General features: G+C 61.8%; 1 protein-coding gene across 1 annotated transcript; it reads right to left on the reverse strand.

Annotated features, from left to right (window-relative positions):
- Window positions 1–13: 13 nt before the first annotated feature.
- LOC119096543 (integrin alpha-9) lies at window positions 14–27,385 on the reverse strand (the record flags this gene model as incomplete). The annotated part of the gene is made up of 5 exons (XM_037219453.1): window positions 27,297–27,385; window positions 23,235–23,563; window positions 14,371–14,495; window positions 10,993–11,102; window positions 14–70 (listed from the first exon to the last, which is right to left on the reverse strand). Coding segments are annotated over exons 2-5 (477 nt in total), but the record flags the coding sequence as incomplete, so codon positions are not given.

The following is a 27,385-nucleotide window of genomic DNA, read 5'->3' on the forward strand; positions in this document are numbered from 1 at the left end:
TCCAGTAGCAGACGCCGTTGCCATAATGATTGCTCTTGGACAGCTGATTCATCCAGCGGTGGCCGCACACCTGGGGGCAAGTGACGACTCTGAGCACCGCGGTCTGCCGCGGCCGGCCGGCGGCCCGGGGCGGGCAGCCGACAGGCCGCAGCCAGCCGGCGGCTCGGGGCGGGCAGCCGACAGGCCGCGGCCGGCCGGCAGCTTGGGCGGACAGCCGACAGGCCGCGGCCGGCCGGCAGCTCGGGCGGGCAGCCGACAGGCCGCGGCCGGCCGGCAGCTCGGGCGGACAGCCGACAGGCCGCAGCCAGCCGGCAGCTCGGGCGGACAGCCGACAGGCCGCGGCCGGCCGGCGGCTCGGGCGGACAGCCGACAGGCCGCGGCCGGCCGGCGGCCGGGCGGCCACCGACAGGCCGCAGCCAGCCGGCGGCTGGGCGGACAGCCGACAGGCCGCGGCCAGCCGGCAGCTCGGGCGGACAGCCGACAGGCCGCGGCCGGCCGGCAGCTGGGCGGACACCGACAGGCCGCGGCCAGCCGGCGGCTCGGGCGGACAGCCGACAGGCCGCGGCCGGCCGGCGGCCGGGCGGCCAGCCGACAGGCCGCAGCCGGCCGGCGGCTCGGGCGGACAGCCGACAGGCCGCGGCCGGCCGGCAGCTTGGGCGGCCACCGACAGGCCGCAGCCGGCGGCGGCTCGGGGCAGGCCAGTCGACAGGCCGCGGCCGGCCGGCAGCTGGGCAGGCAGCCGACAGGCCGCAGGCCGGCGGAGGGGCGGCAGACGACAGGCCCGGCCGGCCGGCCGGCAGCTGGGCGGACAGCCGACAGGCCGCGGGGCCGGCAGCTCGGGCGACAGCCGACAGCCGCGGCCGGCCGGCGGCCCGGGTCGGACAGCCGACAGGCCGCGGCCGGCCAGTCAGGTCATGCGTAATGCGGGCTCCTCTGGCCACTTTCTGATGCGGCGCAGCCTCTAATCATCAGCCGGCAGCTGGTGGCACCTCTCGCGATAGCAATCTTAACCGTCACCCCCCTGGGGAACGTTTAGGCGTGCTCGTGCGGGCGTCGTTCCACAGAACGGGCATGCAGAGGCGCTGGGGTCTGGCGACGGCCGCAGCTGAACCCGACACCCACGGTCGCCGCCTGTTCGGACAACGGCGGAGGGGAGGAGAGCGCGATGAGGGCAACCGTGCCGCTCGGCAGGAGCAATGCCAGACGCCGGGGGGGGGGGAGCGCACAGGGGAGAGGAGGCCTCATCCGACACCCACCGCACCGCGCTCCCTGTTAAGACACGCTGACCGAGCCCCGCGCTCCCTGCCAAGGCACACCGACCGAGCCCCGCGCTCCCTGCTGAGGCACGCTGACCGAACCCCGCGCTCCCTGCTGAGGCACGCTGACCGAGCCCGCGCTTCCTGTTAAGGCACGCTGACCGTGGCCCAGCACTGTCCGACAGTCGGAGAGTCTGAAACGTGAGTCAGTGGACAACGTGAGCTGCCCTTGCGAGCAGCGCCGGACCTCGGCTGGCGGACCGCGGTGGGCGCACGGCGACGGCTGCATACCCAGCCGCGCTGGACCGCGCCTCAAACAAAGCGACGAGCCCTCATGTACGCGCATCACGCGCCGCATTGTCGCAACGCACACGCATCACACGCTCACCCGGGCCGTCACAGGTATGGAGCTCGAGCGGACGTGACGGCCGTGTTGCCTCGTCCTGTCACGCTCCTCTGGGCTCTCCGGGTTCGGAAAACAGCCGCATACGTTCAGACAGACCTGCCTACCCATGCCGTGCATGCATTCATGTGCGGTCCAGTTCAAATCATCCTAAATTGAAGGTGACGTAACGTCGAGAGCGGATGGCCGGCAGTCACGAAAGACACGGAAGGGCGTTACATTAAAAAAAACGGTTTGTATGTCCTTCTTTTGGATTGTAGTAGCATCTTGGTCAACTGTCCTTGCTATGCATGTTTCTGTCTCGAAATATGAGTGATCTACGCGCGACTCTCTTTACGCTGTCTTGCAGTGTTAACCGCCCTCCACTCTTCTGCACTTAAACAACCCCCCCCCCCCCCCATACCCCACTGAGGAAAGGCCCACTGTTTTCCTCTGCACTCCGCTCCGAGTCAACTGTTTGCAATCCAACAAACTTTATGGGACGGCGGCTGCGTTGCGTAACGCGCAGTGCGCAGCGGGTGAATCCCGACACCTCCGACAGACACTGCGCGGTCAACACCAGACCAGCCTCGACAGATCGGCTCGGCCTGACGGGCGCCTGTCGTGGTCCGGACACCGCGCCGGCGGACAGTGAGTAACGACCGGCCCTGTCCACAGAGCCCGCGCGCCACGTCGCGCTCTACTATCGCCGCGGATCGGCCGCCGCCTGCCAGCACCTGTCCGCGGCTCCCGCGCGCCATCCTGCGCCTCCCCGCCGGCTGTCGGCGGCGGCGTCTCCGCGCCGGGTCTTCCGGCACGCTGAGATCGGTCCTCCGCCAGCTCGACACGGCTTGGGATCCATTCCGCCGGCCGGGAGAAAGCTGCACAGACGCCCGCCTCCTCCTCCCGTGCGGATATCATGCCATTGGGTGTGCCGTGTTTACACAAGGCGACGGCGTTTGAAAGACGCTGCTCGGCGCTGGCGGACGGCGCTCAGAGAGCGGAGAGATCCGACCCGGCTGGACCAGGGCGGCGGGACCGTAAAGAGCGACGGCTGATTGTGACTGCCGGCGGGGGTCAAGCGGGGTCAGGTTCGCCGCCGCTCGTTACCCGGACAGCAGGAGAAGCGTGCAGCGGAGGGGGCGCGCCAGCTAATGACGACGTCGTTCGACATCCGAGGAGGCTGCGATACCATCGGCTCGGCTGGGATCACCGCCGGCCGGGCAGGCCGGACGGCGGGGCACTGCCGCCGCAGCGTGGGCCCGCCCACCTGCCTTACGGCGGGCAGGGACTGCGGACGGTGCCGCAGAGGCCACAAGAAGACCAGCGCGCCCAACGGTCAGCGGCACACAGACGCCACTCCACTGTCCAACGGCCACGAGTGGCCGACGTGCCGCGCCCGCAAAAACGGCCACACCTGTCTGGCCGCGCCGGCCGCCGCCAGCGGGCCCCTCCCCGGCGCGTGCCGGCAGCGGCCCCTAGATGAACTCTCGCCCCTCGCGATCGTGGACGGTCGTGTCTCGGACTGGGCCCGACTTGTGCAACACGGCAGGTGCATCGGCCTGGGGCGTTCCGTCAATTGGCACCTTATCGGCCAGCATGGTTCACGGGCAGCGGCTGAAATGAAGAGATTGCCGGCAGTCGTTAGCAGCGGACAGATGACGCCAGATGGCGCTCCCAGCTGGCAGCGCCGGCTGCACAGGGCCATACTTGGCCAGCCAGACCAGCCGTATCGTACTGCCATCACCCACCTCCTTCACGTGGGATTTCCGGACAAGAGCCATACACTGCCGGCATGCCCATCTCCCGGCGTGGTCACAAGGTTCACCATTTGCCTCAGCGGGGTAGCGGCTACATCACAGCCGATGGTAATTGAGAGAGCACCGCGTCGCTGGGGCTGGGACGGCGTCGGCCGGCCGCTCAGAGTAAGCCACACACCGCTCGGCGGGGGTCGTCACGCACTCGACAGGCTTTCGCCATCGGGAGGCACACGACGGCAGTCCGCGCCGCCCACTAACTGCAGAGCTCGTTTCACGCCACTCTTCACGCGGAGATTTGTGACGTCGGCATGGGGCATTTCGTTTAAACGCCGACACCTTTCTTCCTCCGGACCGTAAGGTGCCGTTTTGGAGCCATTCCTTTGCACCAGTCATACAGCACAAAAAAGGCCAACGACCCTTCATGAGCACTCCGACGGTCGATAAAGCCTGACCCCTATCATTTCTTCTGATTCGGTGTTGATTTCTGATCGCGCCCGGCTATTCAGCGGCCCGCCTAGGTGCGGACGAATGCCTGGTCTCGCCGGCATTCAGTGCAACAGCCGTTTCCTGTCGGGCGCATAGTATATCAATCAGCACTGTTTTTGCCCGCTCCTGCACACAAAGAGCGGGGCGATGGCATTAACCTGGTTGCGAGCGCAGCCGAGCCGAGCCCAACTTCCGGCCTCTCTGCCTGTCCAGGGTGACCTCGCGCTGTGGCTGGGGTTACCGGGACCCCTGCCCCCACCCCGGGAAAAACAGCCGCTGCCGGCTCAAGGCGACCGGCGGCGGTAAGAAGCGACCTCGGCACGGGCGAGGTCCGGTCAGATCTCTGCCGCGGCCCCGACCCCTCCCAGCTGAGCTGCGTCCAAGGACTCAGGAACCGACGTCGGCCAAGTCCCAGTCGAGCCCGCTTAGGAACCGACGGCGGTCCAGTCCTTCTCCAGCCGAACTTCGCCCGAGGGCTGATGCCGACCCAAGCCCCTTAAGGGAAGCTCGATCCCAGCACTGGCAACACTCCGGACTCTCTGAAGCTGAGCTTGAGGAAGTAACGGCCGCTTGCGGAACTACAGTGACGAGGTAATACCGTCCGAGGATGATATGTAAGGACCCAGGCATCCCTGGACTCAGCAACTGACTTCAAACACCGACACTTATACCTCTCCCTCTTCAGTCGAAATTTAGCCTGACCCGAGAACCGAGGGGAGCTCGGTCTTCTCAGCAACTACGTTGAGCCGGTGACCCACTGCGGCCCCGACCCGCTGGCGTGGAGGCCAGTGAGACGGCCTGCGCCGGCCGTCAGGCGTTCGCGGACCGCCTGGAGCTGCACGGACACGTCGGCTCGTTAAAACACTTCGCGCACGCGAAAGTGGTCCGCGCAGCATGCAGTAAAAAGGGAGCGTGGAATTAGTCGGTAATTATCGACACGACCTGGCGGCGGTGACCAATCTGCGCCGATTGGCCCCGGTGGCTGCACACCGGCCGTGACCCTCGCCCCTGCACAGCCCCGGTCCCAAACCCGCCGACGACTGGTCGGCCCCTGGCCGCCCGTCTCTTCCTGATTTGTGGAACGACGACTTCTCTCCAGCCGTGCCCCTGAACAACGATGGTCTGACGAGCACTCTACGACCGAATCGTGCCACCGCGATCAGGCCGACTGTCTTCGAAAGGCTCACGCTCTGCCACCGCGCCGAGCGCCCGAGCTGGCTTTGTCTTCAGAATGCTGACAGCCCCCTGTCGACCGATTCCGACCTGTGCTCTCCGACCCCTGCCTCCCCGAACGCTGAGCGGTGCCCCCCCCCCTCCCCCGCCCACTGGTTCAATCTCCACCCCAGTCTGTCGACGCCCCAACACTGCCGCTGCGTCGCGAAGCGCGCAGGCTGGTTTTCCCCGCCGTTGGTGTGGGCTGCGCCGCCGTCCGGGCGTCGGAGGAGGAGACTCAGCGGGCGGGACAGGCAGACAGAACAGCCAGCCTCCGCCGGCGGTCCGACACGCAGCGCATGACTCACCGGCACAGGACATACCAGATCCGTCATCCAGGCGGTAAAAGAGGGCGGAGGCGACGTCGGCTCCTCCACCGTCTGCGCGGGGTGCGTCAGCGACGCCCTTCTCCCCCCCCCCCCGGTGTGACCCCCAGCCGCGTGTCAGGGTCGGACCTCACGCAGTCCACCCCACCCACCCGTGCTCCGGCCGCGCCGCCAAACAGGCGACGCATCTCATTAACGGAGCGAACGTCCCCGGCGCGTCGCCTCACAAATCGGGACACCGCAAATGTCACCGGCTGTCTCGTTAATTAATTATCGCTCGTCGAGATGGCGACACACGCAGGATAGCCAGCGCAGGCCGCACGTACGTCAGATGGAGAGGCCCGGCATGATTTCATCAGGCGGATGACAAACAAAAAAGACGCCAGCTCGCTCGAAAGCCTAGTCATTCCGTTTCGCATCAATCAGTTCTCTCCCTCCCAAATCTCCGGAATGTCACGTCTCACAAGCTGACACAGGCGCGTCACACGCGAGTCTGTGTGGCCCCTTCGAGGCGGCTCAAATCCCCAGCGCGAGTCACATTGCCGCTCGGCTGACAAAGTCCAGCAGCAGTCGCCCGAGTCACACTGCCGCTCGGCTGACGGCGGCCAGCAGCAGTCGCCCGAGTCACGTTGCCGCTCGGCTGACGGCGGCCAGCTGCAGTCACCCGAGTCACACTACCGCTCGGCTGACGGCGGCCAGCAGCAGTCGCCCGAGTCACACTGCCGCTCAGCTGACGGCGGCCAGCAGCAGTCGCCCGAGTCACACTGCCGCTCAGCTGACGGCGGCCAGCAGCAGTCGCCCGAGTCACACTGCCGCTCGGCTGACGGCAGCCCGAGTCGCCCGAGTCACACTGCACGTGAAATGACGCATCACTCTAATTTTTGAACGATATGAGCTGATTTCGAAAAAATCCGGCTTTCATGACGGTCGTTCTCGCGCGCCCGCCGCCCGCCGCCTGTTATTTGCCTCTGCAGCAGTTCACGCAGCCCCGTTTGATGGAAACTGCAACCCCGGCCACCTGTGTTCTTGCTCCTAACATCGCGAGTGAACAGACTCAAAACATGTTTGTGCAATTTGCTTCACTAGTCGATTCTGAAAAAGGACGGACGTTCTTAGACAAACATGGGTTCACTCTCTTCATGTTTTGGCATCATTCTGATTCACTATATTCAACATTAAGGAGACGTTTTGCGAACAAGGACCCCGTGGGTGGATTGCTAGGAGGCATATTATATTTTCCGGTCCGGGGCTGAAGGGCCTGTGCCGGTGCAGTTCCAGTACAGGGTGCCTACCGGCTGCACTGCTGACGACACGGACCTGGTCAATCAGGAGACTTTCAGAGGCATCAATAATGCTTTGGTCCCCTCCCTGACATGGGAGGCCCTCTGACCCGGGCAGATGTCCCCGTAAGGACGCAGGGCCCTCAGCGACACAAAAAGATCTCTTCCAATAGTCCAAATCCAAGGTCCAATAATTGGCACAGGGACTCCAGGTCAGCATAACGGGCCCCCGCCTCAAATGGGACTGAGGGCTCTGCGTTTCGGTAATGGACCCCTGACTAGCCTCACATTTGGATCCCGTCCCTGCTCCTGTGCACCAAATGTTTTCCTGGCCGACTCGAGGCCCCTTGCCGCCACTGGCCCCATGTTGGGACTGTGGGCCTCTGACCGACAGAGAGGCCTCAACTCAGAGGCCCTGACCGATGTAAATCACGGGTCTCGGCGTTTTGACTGGTTAGAGGACGCCACCGCAGCTGCTGACATTGCGGTGCTCGCAATCCAGCCTTCTATAAATATCCGGCCACGGCTCAGTCAAATCTGCATTGGAATTCACAGTCAGTCGGGCTGAAAGGCCCGCCCGAGCTCGAGCGCCGCGTGACGTCAGGCTCGCTGGCGTGACGTCATATCACCTTGGCCGCCAGCGACATATCGTCGCATCGACGGTCCCAGCGCATTCGTGGCTGATCTGCACCAGGACGCAAGAGGAAACTGAAAACATGCCATTTGTCTCGCGCGGACAGCACCCAATGTCACCGGCCGGGCACGCGGGCCTGAGGACCTCTCGACAGCAGCCAAGGACGGCTCAGATCACGTGATCGGCCGAGCAGGACGGAAAGGTTACGCCGCAGCGTGCGATGTACGCACATCGAACCAATGCAAACGTGATATTGCATTAGGACGGCGACATCGTAATGCTATGGCTAATGAAAAAGTATTGCCCCTACTTTAGGAAAGTCGGTTGGTCAAAACCCCGTTGCAGGTAGCTGCCAAAGGGTACGTTAAAAGCAGGAAAGAAATCGCACATACCGCGGGCGATTTCCGCTGGTCCGAGCCTCGGATGGACCGTGGGCGTCGTCCCGTTCACGGTCGTCACGACCGCCGAGATTAGGCGTGCGTTCTTCGGCGGCCGCGGCGGCGGAGTCGGGCCGCGGCCGCGGCCGCCGCCGCCGGCCGGCATCCGTTCCGCGCAGCCGGCGGCGGCGGCGGGCCGTTTGGGCGCCGCTGCGGTCTGCCGCGGCCACGCCGGGCGCACCTCCGCACGACTCGCCGCCGCCACTACCCCGCCCCGCCCTGCACCGCCTGCACGGCCCGATACCGGCCCGGTATGCCACCGCTCAGCGATCTGCTGTCCTGCGGGCGGCCGGGAGAGAGGAGCGAGCGAGAGAGCGCCGCCGCGGCGTCAGGGCCAATTGGGCTGAGGACGTGCCGCCCGCGCCGGCCGGCGGACGGCGACGGTGGCGGCGACCGGGGCGGCCGGTCAAGTGGGGTGACTCGTCATCACGGGCTGAACGGCCAGAGGTTACCGAGGCCAGACAGCGAAGGGACGACGAGGTCTGGACGGCGGGAATCGACAGAGACTGAGAGCCGATTGGTCACAGAGGGTTAAAAAACTGGGGTCATCGCAGGCTACGAAAATGGGATTTCGCCATTCACATGACACTTCTACCTGTACCTAACAGCTTTACTTCTATCATCACTATTTTTGGACACTATTGGCTGACGGCCTTTTGGCACCTGGGGCCAAAGCGAATGGAGCGGAATGCCTGATATAATAACTGAAGAATCGTGTTCATTTTGACGGTGTCGCTGGTTGTGTTGCGCCACGGTGCCTTTAGCGTTCCACCGGAGCCGGCCGCACATACCCAGCAGAGCAGTCCCCGATCAGATGCATGCGTTCCCCCAGAGGTCAGGCCATCCCGAACGGCTGCTGTCGCGGCGCGGCGCCCAGCCAGGTTCGCCCCAGTTGCCGCCCGCGACCGGGGCGGGGTCACAGTCGACACTTGACAGGCCCCAGCCCAGCCCCGCCTGCGCCACGCTCTGCGTGAGCGCCGCACTGTCCGATGCTGCCATTAGTAAATGGACGTCCAGTTTCACCACTTGTGTCTAATTGTAGCACTTTCGTGCGCAGCGCCCATGGCGCGTTGTTGCCATTTGCAGAAACGCTTCCCGGAGCCGACATGGGGATCTCGTCCGCGGAAAATCGCCGACATGGCTGGCGTGCCATGCACGATTCGGCTTCTGGCAGCCGCGATACTTAACGGTCGCACGCAACACGACGTGGTTTAAGAGCATTCCAAGGGCTGGGAGAACCGGTACCGCGCCTGCTTGAACCGGGAATGGCCGCCTCCGGCGATGGCCTGTTTCCCGCTTCTTTCGGAAAAAATAGTTTCGTTCTTGTCCAGCTCACTTGCCCCGGTCGACAAAGATGATAGCGCACTATGTTTTTGGTTACCCAGGCATGGGACTGACGTCCAAACAAAAGCAGACATTATCATAATTTGCGTTGGTTTGCATTGCCGTTGGTACCGTGTGATGTCATTCAGCCACTAGACACTTTCATCGAACAAAATGATCGCAACAGGGTGCACACATCGTGTGAGGAGAGTTGGGACATGACCCCAATTGTATCATCCTTTCAGGGGTCATTAGATGACTGCAATTAAAAAAGCAATCATTCGCGACGGCATTGGAAGATCAGCTGTTTGCATCTCTCACATGCCTGGACGTCCGGCAGTACCCAGTAGCTCATGACTTGATCGCAAAGCATCTGCCCGTTCACTCCACGCAGGTCAAATCCCATGTCTGTCTGAATCTCAGCCTTATTCTTCAGATGAAGCCTGGGTCTTAAGCTTTAAAAGTGAGTACGCGCGGAGATATTTAAATTCAGAAAAGTGGGTGCGACATTGGCCGTGCCACTGCGCAGCCACCTAAATAAACCATTTCTCCGTCTCCAATTTTAGTTACTAGCCTCGCATTTTGGACACCGTGTACGTGCCGACTTTATTCCTAAGGCACGCGTACGAGAGAACCATTGTTGTCAACGTCGGACCAACACGGGGAAGCCATTTCCAAGACCTCATATAAATGGGATCCTATAACAGCAGGAGCAGTGCAAATACGCCGTTACTCTGGCACCCTTGGCCAGAGCAGGGGAGCTCTGACCGAGAGCCGGTGACCTGACCCTGGGACCGCCTCAGCGGAGCCGGGCACCTGACCCCTGCGGCCGGAAGCCAGGTCGGTCGGCGGGGCCAGGCCCAGGCGCGACGCTCTGTTTGTTTTGAGAGTCGCAGGTGCCGCGTCGGCCTGTCCTCGGCTGACAGCCCGCTCCTTGGATGGGACGCCAGCGTCGCTTCCGCATATCACCGTCAGCCAGGCTGCTGGACCCTCGGTCGCAGCCACGGCGGCCGCACGGCGTTATTCTCATTATTTTGGCATACAAAGCTTTGCGCTGTGGACTGTACAGCATCGCAGACCATACACTTAGCTATCTCTTACCCTCAGCTGTGTTTCCGTGGACTTCAGACGTCAATCATAATCATTACATGGAGCTAATGAGCTAACGGCGAGATATAGCGGTAAATATTTAAATGATTATCGATGAGGTTCATCCCCACGGGGACCGAGGGAAAGTTGAATATTTATGAATTTCGGGCCAACACTTCCCATGACCTGCGGAGTGAAGCAATGGTCTCGCAATGGTCTTCTCGATCACTCAGTAACTTCAATTCCACTCCAAGCTCGCGAATTAGGCACGGCTGATTATCAATCACAGCTCACTAATTGCAGTGTTATCCCGTGAGTTCCATGAATTCGACGGGTGGCGAGGGTGTTCGGTGGATGTGGTGACCTCCATCGCCAGTGTCCATGCTGATTACTATTGTAGGTTCTGCCGGAGCCGGCCCGTCGGGTTGGGGCTGGGGTTGCGGGTTGGGATCAAGCCACGGCTTCAAAACCGCCCGTCGCAGATATGAGTCAGCTCGGCAAACAGCACCGTTCGGTCTGCAGACATATTGATGGGTGGTTTAACAGTTTAACGGCGGCGCAGGGAGCAACCCAAACAATGAGACGCGCAAAACGGGCCTGCAGGAAAACTGACCCTCATTCACATCACCCTGCTTAGCCACTGGAATGACGGTGGATCTAGGTCAATTTCAGCTCGTTCAACGCAAGCTCACTGTCGTTCGCATAAAACACGACCGGGATGGCTACCAGCGGCAGCAGCATGGCTCTGCTGGGCACAGCCGCGCAGGCCGAGGGGAGCGCACGGATCACACGCCGCAAGGTACTCACCGACACCTTGCCCTGGGGTGAAGGGTCGGTGTCGAGCGCGCCGCCGATCCAGGCGCCGTCCCGCCGGTCCCGGTAGTAGAACGGCGGCTGGCCCTGACGACGCGAGTCGTCTGCCGGCACAGGTCACCTCAGGTCAGCTCAGGTCAGCTCAGCACAGGTCAGCACAGCGCAGGTCAGGTCTGCTCGGCACAGGTCAGCGCAGGTCAGGTCTGCTTGGCACAAGTCAGCTCAGGTCAGCTCAAGTCAGCTCAGCACAGGTCAGCTCAGCACAGGTCAGCTCAGGTCAGATCAGATCAGGTCAGGTCAGTAAGGTCAGGTCAGGTCAGGTCAGGTCAGGTCAGGTCAGGTCAGATCTGATCAGATCAGCGGTACGCCACACCACAACACCGGGGCCGTGATTCAGCCCCGCCGTCCAGCGCGACCGAACGGATGGCCTCGTCGAGCACGCCCGGTGCGCGGAGGGGGCGCGCCGGCCGCCCCGGCACCAGCCGTGATTACAGGCGGCACCAAATGCCAACAGGGCAGGGTCACGCCGAGGCTGTTCGGATGCTGATGAAGTACCGGCGTGGGATTTTCAAAAGTCGTGACCGACCAGGCGATCTCAGAGAACGAAAATGCACTGCATGGGCCATACGACCTGCATGCCTCGGCAAACCTAAAGTCCGCGGTCATGGGCTATTGCACTTGAACAGCGAGTAACCAAAAGGGAAGTATGAAACGACTTCTACGTGCATAAGCCTTCATTTAAGCTCACGAATTGCGACATTCCGAACAAACCTGGCATCAGCCAAAAATTGTGCGCACCTCAGGGAGGAAAAACGCAGGAAAAGCTTTAGACATATAATGATGCCGCGGTCATTCTGTGGACTGGATGTGGCAATTCAGTTCACCCAGTTGTCTGCTTTAACCGATTCAGTTGGGATGAAGTGTGACGACTCATTCGTCTGGTCGCAACGTCTGGCGTCTGCAACACACTACTCTACAGAACATTGGTTTTTGCCCACTAAGGCGAAAAATAGCCATTCAGCACTGTTGCCTTTCAGGTGCAAATGGCATCTGTCGTCTGTGCTGCACGGCAGGCTAAGCCACGCCCACCTCAATTGCCGCCTTCATACCCGCCAGCATCCGCAAGCTCTTCGCTGACCACGCGCTGGAGCTGAACAGTATACCTAAAAAGGCAGCCTTGGTGTGGGGCTAATCGCCGGTTTTCTGGCCCGAACATGCCCAACGGCCGAAGCGCTGTTCGCTGTTTGGACATCTGGACACGCCCAGCGGGATGACTGTATGTCCGTTTTTACGGCTTAGTGGCCTGGCTGTGCCGCGAGCGAAGGGTGATCAGTTTTTACCGGATCGATAGCAGGCTCGGTGTCTCCTTTTTGCATTGCCTGCACGAGGCTCATAATGAGTAGGCCTGATATTCGCATGATCGCCTAACCACAAATACACCGCGAAACCAGCGGGTCACCGAGGGAAACGTTTTGAAAATGCGATTCCGGAAGCAATGCCAGTCATAAAGGCGATTGCAGCAGGAGTTATTCACCCACACGGTGAAGGACACAGAAAATATCGCCTTTAAAAGCACTGGGTGACGCTAGTGATTTTGCAACAATGGTGCTTTTTGCCACCTGCCGCTGACATTCGGTGAAATATCTGCACAAAACACATCTGCACCGGCAATCAAATACCAGCGCGCCTCCTAGTTTCGGTCCGTCGGTCCCATAGTTCATAATGCGGCGGGGGGCTGCAGCGTTGACTGCGTCCACGCACGTCAGCTCCGCCAGTCCGTCTGTCTGGGCGAGGGGCAGCCGTTCAGCGGCGGCCGCGTTCAGTGAAGGTCAACAGTTCTGCGGGCGCCAGCGTCTGGCAGTTTTTCGCCGGGGAGAGTCAGCGACGCGTCGCTGGTGAACGAGGCAAGCGCAGCTGGGATGGATGCTAGGCACCAGCCGCGGCCAGATCACACCGAACACGACGGCCGCCATTACAGAGCGGAACACACGCGGTAGGATCGGCGGTGCGGACACCTGCGGCCGAGTCGTCTGCAAGGGCGCCGCTGCAGCAGGGCTCGGACTTCGCCCGGACTCCAGCCGGCCCTGGCGCTGGCGCTGGGGTTCAGCGACCGGCGCCGTGTCGGCATCCTTTCTCACGCCAAGCAGCGTTGCCGTCTCACAAAGCACGGGGCGCCGGGGCCGGCAGGCCAGTCTCGCACATCACCCTCACAAAAACAGACCGATAAAAACCGCAGCCAGAACGAGGCGACATCGAACGGTGCTGAACAGGCTCGGCTGGCAGCCGGAGCCGCCTCGGCCCGAGTCGTGCTGCACTGAGCTGAACACCGCTGACGGCGGGACGGTGAGATCCTGACGGCGGGACGATGAGGTCCTGACGGCGGGACGATGAGGTCCCGTCGGCGGGCAGGTGAGGTCCTGTCGGCGGGAAGGCGAGGTCCTGAAGGCGGGAAGGTGAGGTCCTGAAGGCGGGAAGGTGAGGTCATGAAGGCGGAAAGGTGAGCTCCTGTCGGCGGGAAGGAGAGGTCCTGCCGGCGGGAAGGTGAGGTCCTGATGGCGGGACGGTGAGGTCCTGACGGCGGGAAGGTGTGGTCCTGACAGTGGGAAGGTAAGGTCCTGTCGACGGAAAGCTGAGGTCCTGTCGACGGGAAGGTGAGGTCCTGTCAGCGGAAAGGTGATGTCCTGTCAGCGGGTCGAGTGAGGCAATCTTCCGACGGAGGTGAAGTCAGGTGGCTATGCCGATAGCGAGGTGAAGGGCATCGGACCGTGGTGAAGAGCGCGCTTAACAGCGAGTGCGACGCAGCGAGGACGATCCCGACAGGGGTGGTGTGAACGCCCAGTGAAGTCCTGACAGGGGTGGTGTGAACGCCCAGTGAAGTCCTGACAGGGGTGGTGTGAACGCCCAGTGAAATAAAGCGGACACGTCATCTAAATGAAATAACAACCGTCCCTGATTACAGTGAGGTAAGCCAGACGACAATAGCCAGCTAACCTCGGCTGGGATCGGCCGGCAACGCGCGGCAACTGCCGGCTGGTGGACGAGCGCAGCCAAAACACACCCTCGTGCGCGTGTCGCGCGGCCGCGCCGAGCGTGCGCGTGTGCTGGCGCACCGGGCGGCATCCCGCCTCACCTGACGTGTTCAGCACCACCTCTCAGACTTCACCTGACGTGTCCAGCACCACCTCTCGGACCTCACCTGACGTGTCCAGCACCACCTCTCAGAGCTGTGCCCAGGCTCCCCTGACGTATCCAGTACCACCTCTCAGAGCTGTGCCCAGTCTCACCTGACGCATCCAACACCACCTCTCAGAGCTGCGCCCAGCCTCACCTGACGCATCTAGCACCACCTTTCAGAGCTGTGCCCAGCCTCACCTGACGTGTCCATCACCACCTCCCGACAGCCGAGACTCCCCACGCTACACTTGAACATGGCGCCCGTCTCCGGTATGCTGTGCAGACCGAGCGTCGAGTTGGCTTTAGGCGCGCCCACCAGCACCCTGGAATGGAGCGGGGACGGTCAGCCATCACCGGATTCATCCCGCCGGCGCGGCATCCACGGCGGCACGGCGGCAGCGGCACGGCCGTCCCACGGCGCCGGACCAGCGCTGCAGCGTACCTCCGGCCCGGCCCGGCCGCCCACAACCCGGACACGGCCGCGCCGGCTGCTGCAGGCGGAACATGTCAGCGGGAGCGAGACGCAAAAACACTGCGGCGGTGGAATGTGGCTGATGTTTTGTCGTGCGCACTCGTGCCATTTATCTGGCATGCAGGCACTTCTGCAAAGCATGCGGCGCCATTAATTCAGTCATCATTTACTCTTAACATCACTCGATCTCTCACAGATAATATCCTATTAATTCAGTTGTCATTCTTCAGCTGGCGGCTTACTCAACCGCATACTTGCCAATGTAATCAGCCAATTAATAGACCATTCAATCACCTTCTCACGCACCAACTTATTTGGGCAATTGGCACCGCTGTGGTACCTTATTAAAAAGCGTGAACAATGAAACAGTCCCCGCTGTTCAGCAACAAGGGATCGTGGGAAAACCGAAGTGGACCACGTCACCGGAGAGGCGGAGAACTCCGACGCAAGTAAAAGCTTCGGGCCGGTTACCCGAAGCTACAGACAGCAAACGTATATCACACAGTCAGGCTGAAGCGCCTTGCTATCCAGACAGCCTAGCTCGTGCGCGTCTTGCTGCTTCCCAGTGGGCTCTTCTCCGGAAGTGGGGCATGCCGGGTTCACGCTGGCACGTGGCGTGCTTCGCCTATGCCCGAAGGCCGCACGCCGGCGAGAGGCAGCAGCTCTGCACGCCCTCGGGCCGGCGGCGGCACGGGCAGTCTCCACTTCAGAGCGGAGAGTGTCCGAGCGCCGCCGGACCGGCCGGCCAGCGGAGCGGTCAGCAGCCTGGCGTGTCCGGCGCGGGGCCCCGGCGTCTCGACGCGTGCCGGACACGCCGGCCGTCACTGTGACGGCACCGGCGAGCGCACCACCGCGGCCGGCGTGTCCCGCACAGGGCCGGACAATGGGCGGCGATCTCGCCCTGACGGCGCGGGACGAGAGAGGTCCGGGCGTCGGTGACCGACACACACCCGGCCCGAGGTCACCGCCGAAGGTTCCGGCCGCGCGGGCAAGTGTCGAGCCGCGGCGGCCTCGCGGACGGCGGGGGACAGCCGAGGGTCATCCAACCGGGTCAGCGACATCCCGGCGGCGCAGACGGCGCTTCGCCGTAATCAAGCAGCTCCGATAAACAACCCGCCGAGAGCGGCGCCGGTGGCCGGCGCTCCGCGGCCCGCTTGGCCCACCGCGAGACACCTGCTGATCCCGGCCATCTCGGGCGCTAAACGGTCCCCGTGCACGATTTCTCCGCGGTAACGCAGCTGATCGAATTGGCGGGGCCGAGCGAGCGCCGTTCAAACAGTGGGACGGCGTGACGGCGTGGCTTTTTGTGGGGCGCCGCACCGGCCTCGAGCGGCGCCGCCCGCCGCCGGGCCGAGACGGTGTCGTCACCGGCCGGCGATGGATAGCGACGCCAGCCTAGGCCGTTTTTAGCGCCGGCCCTTTTTCCGCGCCGGTGACGAGCTCAGGAGAAGGCGGCGGTCGGCGCGCGCCTGGCTCGTGTTAGCAGCCCGATCAGGCTGATTAGTGCCGCACTGGGGCGGGCCGGGCCGGACCGGGGCGGGGATGGACTACAGCACAGGGTGGAGCCGGCCACGGGCGGGGAGTGAGCGTGCACGCTGGAGATGACACACCGCGGCCTGACAGCCGCTTGCCTCGATCTCTCAGCACGGTCTGACGGCCGTGCGGGTGGCCGTTATCGAGCGTTGGGCGACGACTCGCCGCTGCACGTGAGCCGGCCTGGCGGGCCCGGCCGCCCACCAGGCCGCTCCCACGGTCCCGGTCACGTAGTCCCGGCGACGGAAGACGCAAGCTCGGACGATGGACCGTCACCGCGAGCGGCGGGGAGACACCGGAGCTCACCGGGCGCAGGAGAGGGGAAGGGAGGGGGCAGTCTGGACACCGGAGCTCACCGGGCGCGGGAGAGGGGAAGGGAGGGGGCAGTCTGGACACCGGAGCTCACCGGGCGCAGGAGAGGGGAAGGGAGGGGGCAGTCTGGACACCGGAGATCACCGGGCGCAGGAGAGGAGAGGGGAGGGGGGGGGGGCAGCCTGGACACCGGAGATCACCGGGGCGCAGGGGAGGGGAGGGGAGGGGGGGCAGCCTGGACAGCGTGATCCGGCGTGTCGTCTGGATCCAAGCTGGACACTCTTCTCGCCACCGTCGCTGAAATTCTGGACGCCACACAAAGGACGGCGTTCACGCGAACCAGACAAAGACGAGCTGGCTCGGGCCCGATCCCTCAGCTGTCAAACGGAGCCCCATCATTCGGCCATGCAGAGAGAAGGCGCGGCAAACATGTCAGCGCGGAGGACTAACACGCCCGCGGAGGAGCGGCCGACCGAGCTCGTTCGCGGGGTCTGTGACCCGCGAACGGGTCTGCTGGACCGAGGCGGCTGTTATGGCACTCGGTACCGGCAGGTCACGGTAGACTGGGACAGTGGTGACATGGTCACCACGCCGGGGACATACCAGTGGCGTCTACCGTAAACGGGTTCTGATCTTGCGACCTAAAACGTGAGCATGACTGTTCTCGCAGCCCAGCGTTCCATAACAGGGAACGGATCGGGCTGCAGCGCTTAAACGCAACATCTGGAATTACTCGGCTGCTCTGCGACAGCATAATGACGCTATCATAGCTGCGCTGGGCCTGCGACTTGTCTCGCTTCCTTTGCTACCACTTTACAAATCACTTTTTGCTCAGAATCCAATTTAATCAACACTCACCCCCAGAAATAAACATGTCGCAGAACCAATGCCCCGGCAAAGGGTGCCCTGGCCGACGGGGCGTGCCATCCCACCGGCTGCACGGCGGTCTCGGGGATACATGCCGTGCACCGCGGTCACTTCACGGACGGTGGCCAGGTGGCACGGCCCGCGGTAGCAGCTGGCATGGCCGGCTTGGTGCGGGCATGCCTCCATGCAGGTGGCCGGCGCGAGGCAGGCATTTTGTTCGGCTACCCTGTCAACTGCTATATTTCATCGTGTAATAAAGCGGACGGAAGGACGGCTTGAATGTCACAAAGGAGGCATCTGTTGCGCGCCAAAAATAGATTCCACCGCTGCTATCGCAACAACCATGACGTCTAAAAGCGGCGACAATACCCCATACTCACGAAGTCAGACTTCCCTGGAACCAATATTAAAATGTAACATAAATAAAGACCAAACCAAAATGCTGTCGCCTTTGCGTGCATCCGACCAAAGCCGGAGAGTGTCCGAGTGCGGGACTCTGCAGATTCACCGGCGATGGGAGCGACACTCCAAAGGACGCAGGAGCGCCAGCGCGCGTCCGCGAGTGTCCGAGTGCGGCTGCGAGTGCCGGAGTGTCCGAGTGCGGCTGCGAGTGCCGGAGTGTCGGCCCCAGCACTCCGCGCTGCCTCCATCGCCGACGCCCGACGTGACCGCCCAGGTCCACTTCCTCTGCCGGCCGGGCGTCGCCCTGACAGGCTGCGCGGGCCGACCGTTGCGCCCGTTATTGCAGGGGCGCGGCGCAGACAGGGAGAACGTGGCGCCGGCCGTTGGACGCCCGCATCCGTCTGGCGGGTCGGGGGGGGGGGGGGAGGCGCCGCTCAGGGCGGGACTGAACTAAGGCGCGCGCGTCCGCTGCAGGGGGGGGGGGGGGGGGGGGGGGGGCGGCCGCTCTGTCGGAGTTCAAGGTGGCGGCCGGCGGGGTCACCGGCACACGCCGCAGCACGTGTGGCGCAGGGGCAGCTCCGGCGTGGTCCACGCGAGGGGGGACCTCCCGCAGCGCGTGAAAGGAGAACTCGTCTCGTTGTCGGCGCGGGGATGAAAGACCCAATGATGCTGGTCCGTGCGCTGGGACCGCTCTGCGGTCAGCTGGGGAGCGAGAAATCCCACCCCTTTGGTCTTCACGGATGTGGAGCGTCTCCAGTCACCCGTGTGTGGAGCGGCCATCCTGTGACCATCCGCGTGGGAGACAACAGTGCATTTACGCGGCTGTGGACGCCTCTGCACGCCTCCGGAGTCCTAGTCGGCAGCCATAGATGGCTGGTGTGGCGGTGGCGGCGGCGGTGACGGGCGCGCGCCACACACAGGTAATTATGCTAATGGCTCGGCACCGCCCAGTGCTCTGGTCTGTCTGACCCGCGGGACACAATGGACAGAGGGGCGGAATCGGCCACAGTTCCCTGCCATCCTAATCAGAGCCGACATTGACCACGGCTGCGCCCAAAGAGGTCCGGGAACCCTGCAGGATGTGGTGCGGCCACCAACGGTGCCGGGGACTATGGCATCCCGCCCCGCCCGTCTGGGAGGGCGTTTTCGGCATCCGCCCGCGCGCTGAGAGCATGTGTTCTTCGGCATAGCGGCCCCCGGCAACAGCTGCAGTGTTTGGTCCGATTCGAGCCGGGGTAAAAACGCGTAACTAGGATATGAACAGATTGACTGGGCAAAAACCGCACCGCGAGCGGCGATCGTGGAGGTGGACATCATCCGCCGCTGGTGACCATTTGTCATCGCCCCTCAAACGCCGTTACGTGTCCCTCGTCCAATTAATGGACCCATATAACCAGCGCACAAAACATGCACTGGTTCAGATATCCTGCCGCTTAGTACCCGGCGCAAAATGACAGCTTGTTTATCTTGCAATGCTACGCGCCGAGCGAAAGACAGACGACCTCAGCTGTACACACCTTGTGTGTGCTCGTGAAGCCGCGAAGGCCGTGCGAAAGCTGGAAGCCCGCCGGAAACAGCCCATTGACTGCAGCCAAGTATTAGAAATCGCAGCGCTATCGATCCATCGCCTTCACATTATCGCTGAGAAAAGTCGATCCGAATGAATTACGCGCAGGTCTTCCAGGGAAGCGAGCTGTGAAATCGCACTGGAGCATGTTCGCCAAGTACAAGATTGCCCCGTCTAACAGACTATCCGCCGCAAACTTCCGGTAGCCTCTGGTGAAACAAACGGTTTTCGTTACTGCGAACTTGTCCAGTTCCACGAGCACCGCGGGCGCGGCACACATTCCATCCGCCGAACGGAGCCTCATGTCACGCACACCGAGCCGCCGCCAGCGTACCGATGTGGCCACAGGGCCGTTCCCGCTTCGATAGCGAGCGCCTGTGACCACAGGCTCGGTCCCCGTCATGATAGCGGGCCAACTGAGCCAACAAAGTTGACCTGGCCTGCCATCGAATCCCGATTTGTCCCAGAGTTCGGTTACTTTGATGCGTGTCGCTGATTTCAATTTAACAAAAATATTTGACCCTTTCCAAATTGTTCTGATATTTGGAAATAACCTCCCAACTGAAGCCGATGTGCTAGTGACAGTGATGCCATATGATCATGATGATGCCTATAAATAGCGATGCGCTTAGGATCTAGTATACCAGCACTTGTTACATGCTTTAAGTCCAGTACCAGTCTTTTTGCTCGCATGCATTCGGATGAGGGGGAAGGCTCAGAAGAGCACTGGGAGGGCACCGTCGGCCGGTCAAGGCCGCTGACGTCGGCACTGCTGCTGTCACGGCGGCCAAAGCCGGGAACGGATGTGGCCGCGGGAGCGTGATGGGCGGTACACTTAACAATACATCAACACCTGAGCGACGGCGTAATTATCCAACAGAGGAAGCAGACACGGGAGCCGTGAAGAACGATCGTAACCTAGCACGCCCGGACAAGTCGGCCACCCCCTCTCCAGCCGCCTGGCTTCCTGCGCCGTCACAGCACGTGCCAGGACGCTCAGGCCGCGGCCGGGTGCTCGGCTGCCCGCCCCGTGACCCGACGACCGGTGCTGAAGGGCTGGTGACGGGCCGCGGCCGACGTGTGACCTCCGCCCCCGGCGGTCGCTCGTGACCTCTGGCCTGCGCCGGCGGCCCCGGCACGCCGTCCGGCCGTGCGCCAACCGCTGCACCGCCAAACGGCCGACATGGACCAATTTGCACCATAATTGGGTCCGTGCGGGACGGAGGCGGCTGCGGCGATGGGAGCGGCAGCGGCGGCTTGGGACGCTTCAGCACCGGTGCGAACAGGGTGTGATAAAGTGCTGAAGGCTGGGGTGGGATGTCCGCAAGGTGAGACAAAGACAATCATCCCTATCCTGGGGTCTGTTGCGAGTCGGCGAAACGCGCAGCCCCTTTACTGAGCCACTTCGTTCAACGCCCCTGCCAGCTGGCGGAACAAAACGCGATGAATGACTCGTTTAGCTCAATTACTATCAGCGAGAAACCGGGAGGAGGGGTGCGGCAAGAGAACTCAGCTTAGCGGCGCCCTAGTCAGGACCACACTGAGCGGAGGTGAAGGGGAAGGGAAAGGCCCTCCAGCCTGCCATCAGGAGCATCGCCCTCGACAATGTCCCCAAAGTCCATGTGCGGTCTGAAGACGGCTCGCTGCCACAGCGCTCCCGACGGCCCCGCGCGTGTCACGCCTCAGCGGCCGCCGCCGACGGCCATGCGTTTGACAACTACCAGACAAAGTCATCAAGAGGAGTTCACCAGCTCGCTTTCAAAGCGCCTCGACAGTTGTCGCCGCCGCCGTCCGACAAGCGTGAAATCCTAAGGCGAATGGAAGGCTCCACCGATGACTTGATCGCCACCGCACCCTCAGCCTGACGTCCACGTCCTGAGCGGCGACAGCGTCATGTCCCGGCACAAAACTAATTGGGGGCACCGGTCGGCGTGAAAGGACTGGCAACAAGCAACACTAACTGAATAACAGTCACTTGTGTACGCTTGCACGGCTGCTAATTCCCAGCAATTTCCCGGTAATGACTACTGCAACTCATTTACCGGCATTCTGAGCCCAACAGAAGAAAATTGCGAGTTGTAGTTCGATGTGAGGGAGGATAGCTGTTCCTGGTTGCATGCAATTTCGCATAAGCAAGTGCCGTTTCGCGACATTCCGGTGTCGTCGCCCCCCACGCAGCAAGTGACTAGCCAGAGGCTGACCTGAGGCTGACCGAGACCAAGTCCGCCGCCGTTGCGACGCATGAGCCGCTCGCTTATGCCCTCCCAACCAGGGCTGAACGGTACTCAGATGCCCTTGCAGAGGTGCCGGATCTAGGGGGCCAGGGGGAGAGGTAAGTCCCCAGCTCAGGCGCCGGTCAGAGTTGCCGGAACTGGGAGGGCCAGGGGGGTAGAGGTAAGTCCCCAGCTCAGGCGCCGGTGCAGAGGTGCCGGAACTAGGACGGACAGGGGGAGAGGTAAGTCCCCAGCTCAGGCGCCGGTGCAGAGGTGCTGAAACTAGGAGAGCCAGAGGGAGAGCCTGATCCCCAGCTCAGGCGCCGGTGCGGAGGTGCCGGAACTAGGAGGGACAGGGGGAGAGGTACGTTCCTAACTTACTGAAAATTGGACATTGACGCCTATGGCGTTGACTGAAAAAAGACCACGCATGATTATCGGCCCACACCATTTGAGGGGCATTCATTGAACCCGCCACGGTGGATTAAAAGAGCCCTATTTTGCGCGACTGCCATTTGGAGTCTGGCACGGATTCACCACAAAGTTAGCATGATCAAGGTATTTTTCAGGTTTGGCATTTCACTGTAACTGCCGGCATTATGGCATGCGTGATTTATGTACGGGTGGCAATTCGTGACGCGTCCCAAACTCTGCAGTTTGCACAAACATGCCAAACATACCTGGAACGTGCGCAGGCACGTGTCGAAAATCGAACTCCATAAAACCGATAACCCCATTGCCCAAGCCTTTCCAAACTTGTCTGGGCGTTCGCGGCAATGCATTACGCAAATGGAGCCCGATTTGACTTGCGCAGCTTCGTAGCTTAAGAGCAGCCATCCGTCGGTGACACGTTCGGGATGTTGACCCGCGATGACCCCCGATGCTCTCCGTGCGGACGTGCGCACGCCGTGCACACTGATGAGCGGGCACAGCGCTGCTTGGATCGTCTTCGCTCTCTCTGTTGCCACTTCCTGCTGCTCGGGGCGGTGTACTCATCGATCTTCTAGACCTGCTCCTGCTCTTCTAAACTGGCTCCCTCAAATATCCGCACGGATGGTAATCCGGTGGACTTGCCTAACGTATGTAGGCCATGTAGACTGCTTACGCCGACGCACAGCCTGACCAACGTCTCCCAAAAACATCACGTAAGGCAGTGTCGGCTCCCTTCCGCCCCGTGAGTGGCATCGAATCTTGCCGAGGCCACTATCGCTTACGCGATATAAACTTCATGCATACCTCATGACCGCTCGGCAGCAAAAAAAAAAAAAAAAAATCGTTCGGGACCTCGACACACATAGAGGGCTGTGGTTCCTTCCTGGCGCGCCGGAATCATATGCATGTAATAAGAGCCAGTCACTGCCCAGGCACTGGTCCGCTGCCCCAGCCGAGCGGCGACTGTCGCGTCCCAAATCAGCGTTCAAATATGAAACCTGTCACGTCACATCTCCCGCAGTTTTCGTCGGATTTTAAAAACAGGAGATGAGTCACCCTAAACACGGGTCTCACTGTTTCGACCGCTCGGCGTGACGAGGAGGCGGAGCCCTGCAGTGTACGCCGAGGAACCACGAGGCACAGAGACCGGAAAAGAGTGGCGTGGAGGACGCGTATGACGAGGAACGACGGCGGAGGGGGCAGCGCTAACGCACGGCAGGCAGACGAGGTGGATCACGCACAGAGCGCGGCGGCATTCACTCACCAGGGAGAGCCATCCAACGACTTGGTCAGGCCCACGGCGAAGCCGAAGTACGAGTCCCCGCGCGCCGCCTCCGGACGCGAGATCGGTCCCTGGAAGATGACCGGGTGCAGCGTGTCCAGGTTGAAGGCAGTCACCAGCGTCGTCAGGCTGAGCAGCACGACGGCCGGCAACGTCAGCGCGGCCATGATTCGTCCTCGGTCGGCACCAGTCACTGTCGCAGCCGCACCGGCGGCCAGACGTCAGCGGTCAGTCGGCCGTCAGCTCCGTGTGTCGACCGCTGCGGTATAGCTTCAGCGATCAGCCTGGACTCATGTATCTACAGGCCGGCTCTGAAAGAAAGACGAGGATTTCGTCAGCGCTGTCGGGTGACTCGCTCTCCAACGCAGCGATGCGAACCGGTGGCAAGGACGGCGAGCGCCGCCGCGCGCACGCGTGGGCAGCGGCGGGGTCACGCCCCCCGATCGTCACCGGCGCCGAGGGGCTGGATCACGTGAGTCAGCTCGGTCGCAGCGTCACGTTGGTTGCGGTGGCGCCACCGGCCCGTGAATCACGGAGACGCACGGACGGTGTCGTGACAGCCGTCCAGCCGCCGCCGCCGCCGCCGCCGCACAGTTGTGAGTCATTGGACGGCATTCACTTTGCGCTGAGCGACGGGGCGGCGCGCCCGGCACCCGGCGGTCAATGGCCGCTGGTCGCTCGTCACTGCCGTCACTGATTACTTCCGCTGTTGTCGCTGACTGCTGGTGCCTCCGCCGCGGGTCACCTAGCAACGCTGACGCGGAAAACTGGTCAGCGGTGACAGTAATTAATGCCGTCAACGCGCTCCCTGATTATTGGTTAGCAGTTGCTGCCAAGGCCTTCGCTGTTCGCCGCCAGCAGCCGACCTTGACACCGAGGACATCGCGCCTCAGTTGAGCCCGCGACAAGCGCAGTCAAGTAAATGGACCGCCAACGTGCAGTCACGGGCGGGCGACCACTCCGAACAATCGGCGTCCAAGTGGCACATGCGCTCAACTCTGTTTTCTCCGCCACTTGGCAGCGTTAGCTGACGACGATGGAGGTCGAACGTCCGGCTCCTCAGCTGGACACCGGCCGCGCGACGGTCGCCAGACGTGCTGCGCTCCGACGGCGGGACAAAAACAGCCGAACGGGCCGCATCCTGGCGAGGCCGTAAACAGAGAGGGGCGCCACGGCGGCGGCGGCGGCGGCGGCGGCGGCGCGCCGGCCCCGGTCACACGAGCATGGCCGTGGCCTTCCGAGCCAGACCTGGCGCCGACGTGTTAGGACGGGTGCAGACCAGCGGCCAGAGCAGACCAGCCGGGCCCATCCCTTAGCTGCGCGGTCCATCCCCGACACGGAGTCATGCTCAACGCCCACGGTCTCCTCCGCCACGACACACCCGACGCAGACACAACCTCCTCCAACGTCTGGAAGGTCTGATATCCGCGCGGGGGCCTCAGTCAGGATGAACTCTCTCCCCCGGAGCTAAAGATGCCTCTGCAGGCCGGTCACGAGCGCCGAGGCAGCCGCACGGATGGTGCGCTCGCGGTCGACCCTGAGGACTGCGCCCTGCCCAGAAAATACTACGCGCGGTACGTGGGGGCGCCGATTACGACACCGCCTCGCGCCAGAACCGGTTAGGTCGCTGGAGGGACACGCCCGGCCGTCCCGTGTGAAGTGCATCACACTGCTACGCTGTATGAAGAGGCTTCGGACAGCGTGTGCCGTGCGGGGCTCCCCGTGGCGACCGGAAAGGACGCCCCTCCCCGCCGACAATGCCCTGCTGTCTCGGCGGCGGCGCCGACCGCCGGTCGCAACAGGGCCTCATGAGCAGCGGAGCGGGGACGGGGAGGGGCGTTCCGACAAGTGGCACTGTGGTGCAGCGGCGCTGGTCTGGCCGCGTGGGTGGCGGGGAACAGTGGCCACCATGGTCAGCTGGCGGGGGAGGGGAGGGGCGAGCTGGGCGCCTGAGGAGCCCGTGCTGGACGACTGCTCCGAGGAAGCGGAGGTATCGTGAAGGGCGTGCCTGACAATCGGCTCGCTTACAGCTGGACGCCCGCAATCAGCAGAAAGCGTATGTACATCGGCGTAATAACAGAGGGGGCTACTATGCTGCCTCAATTTCCGAGAGTGCTGAGCATTCATTCTAAGGCGACGCATGAAAAGAATCTATTTCCGCAGTTCCAATTTCTGGGAAGTGGCTTCATTTATGCATCCGATAAATGGTACTTCAGCAACAGGCTTTTTAAAGCATGCAAAGGGACAAGGCCAGGTTAATGGCATCGTAACAGAACCGGGAGGCAACGCAACTGAATGGCACAAATATGTTTTGTATCTCTTTTTTAGGATTTAGCCTGAAAGATTCAGCACATTTCTAGAATCAGCGACCAAGCTAAGCGGTGCTTATTGCGTAAGCCCTGACCCCCTACATCCGATCTTAACGTGCCGCAATGCTCGGCACGGTCCGCCCTGTCCTCTGACATCAACCGACCTTTAGAGCGGCCGCTGCCACCAGCCGCGGGCTATCTCAGCCAGGGACAAGGGGCGGTAGCCAAAAGCGACTCGAATTCACAGAGCCTCGGAAGGGTGAATCCGAAGGCTAAATCTGTCGGGACGAACATGAGTGACATGGAGCAGAAGCCGAAGCCGAAGCCGAAGCCGAAGCCAACGGTTAATAACGACCCGAAACTGAAGTCGGAGCCAGCTCTGGAAAATCGTTCAAATCGGTAGACCAGGCTGAATCCATTGGAGTAAAAAATGCGACTCCGCAAAAGCCGAGCCAGAAGCCGGCTTCGCCCCGTGCCTGGTTTCAAATTCGAGCCCGTGGAAATGAACACAATCACGAAGGGCACAGTCGCATTCACGACGTCAGGTGTGAGTGCCGTCATGATATCCGTGCACCGCAGCACCAAACACGTCAGTACAAAGTCATGATGCGTGTGTGCTCTTATTTTCGGGACCACGGTCACTTCAGGAGAGTTTCGTAACCCTACATAGTCCCGGGCGGGGAGATAAACAAAGTCTCTTAGTGTAAATAAATTCGTGATGACCAGCAGCGTATCTTGGTTTAGAGCGTATCCGACCTTATTCGGGAAGTCTGAACTGAACGGGTTTAAACACGGCTTCAAAACAAACAAGGAAATATGCCGTTTGCTCTGTGAACATTCTGACAATTGTGCACCTCTTACTGGTCTCTCTAGCGTGGTGTCACTCTCCCTCCAGGGCCGGACACATGCGGCTTGAGCAGCTCTAGAGAGCGGACGAGACAACGGACAGCACACGCACAGGCACCCCACTGGTGTCCGAAACTACAGACGTATCCTTGAGATCTCGGACCCACATCGAACCGTGTGCACAATTACGTTCTTCACACAGACGCAGTCCACCTGTGCTGAAAGAGACCGTCCTGGGATTGAAGCACCCGATACATTTCCGTAACCATTTCAGACAATTGGTCCGCCAGTCCAGCTCTACAAGCTTATTTGTAACCATAGGAACAACCAATCCGACCGCACGAAGAAAATGAGCTGCAGCTACGTCGTCCCTCGCATTTCCCCATCATGCAGTCCCAGATAATCTACCGGTTTTTGTAACGCATAATGCGTTGCGATTAGATTGCCATAATTCGACAGACCGGATGTTCGCCGCCTCCCACGCCCACATCCTGTTAATATGTCCTGTTCCCTTGTGAGTAACCGTAACGGGTTCATCATGGCACGATAGTGAGCCATTTGGTCACATCGGTTCCATCAGCACCTCCGGGATGCGCATCGTATTGAACCACCCACAAATAATCGTGCCAAAATGTGTATTGGCACGTGCAACATGTAAGCTCCACGTTCTTCAACTGCAACTGTACGTTGCATTGGTCTGCTGCAGAATGGCAGTGATCACCTTCACTGTGATCTGCTCACTTGACATCGCGAATAGACGGTGCAACCTGGGTTTCGAAAGATGGACCATCCACTACGCGATGAAACCGCCGAAAACTTCCAACGCATCACCTTGCCATTCAACAAGAAACACGCGCCCACTCGTTTCCAGCACCAGCACTGTCAGTACCTTGTCTCCCCGCTGTGTTCGCCGCACGCGTCCGTGTCCGTACGGCTGCGCGCGCGCGTGCTCACACACCACACACCGGCGGAGTCCGT

This window comes from Pollicipes pollicipes, unplaced genomic scaffold, assembly GCF_011947565.3.
Source record: "Pollicipes pollicipes isolate AB1234 unplaced genomic scaffold, Ppol_2.1 Scaffold_206;HRSCAF=234_pilon_pilon_pilon, whole genome shotgun sequence".
In the NCBI taxonomy this organism is placed as follows: domain Eukaryota; kingdom Metazoa; phylum Arthropoda; class Thecostraca; order Pollicipedomorpha; family Pollicipedidae; genus Pollicipes; species Pollicipes pollicipes.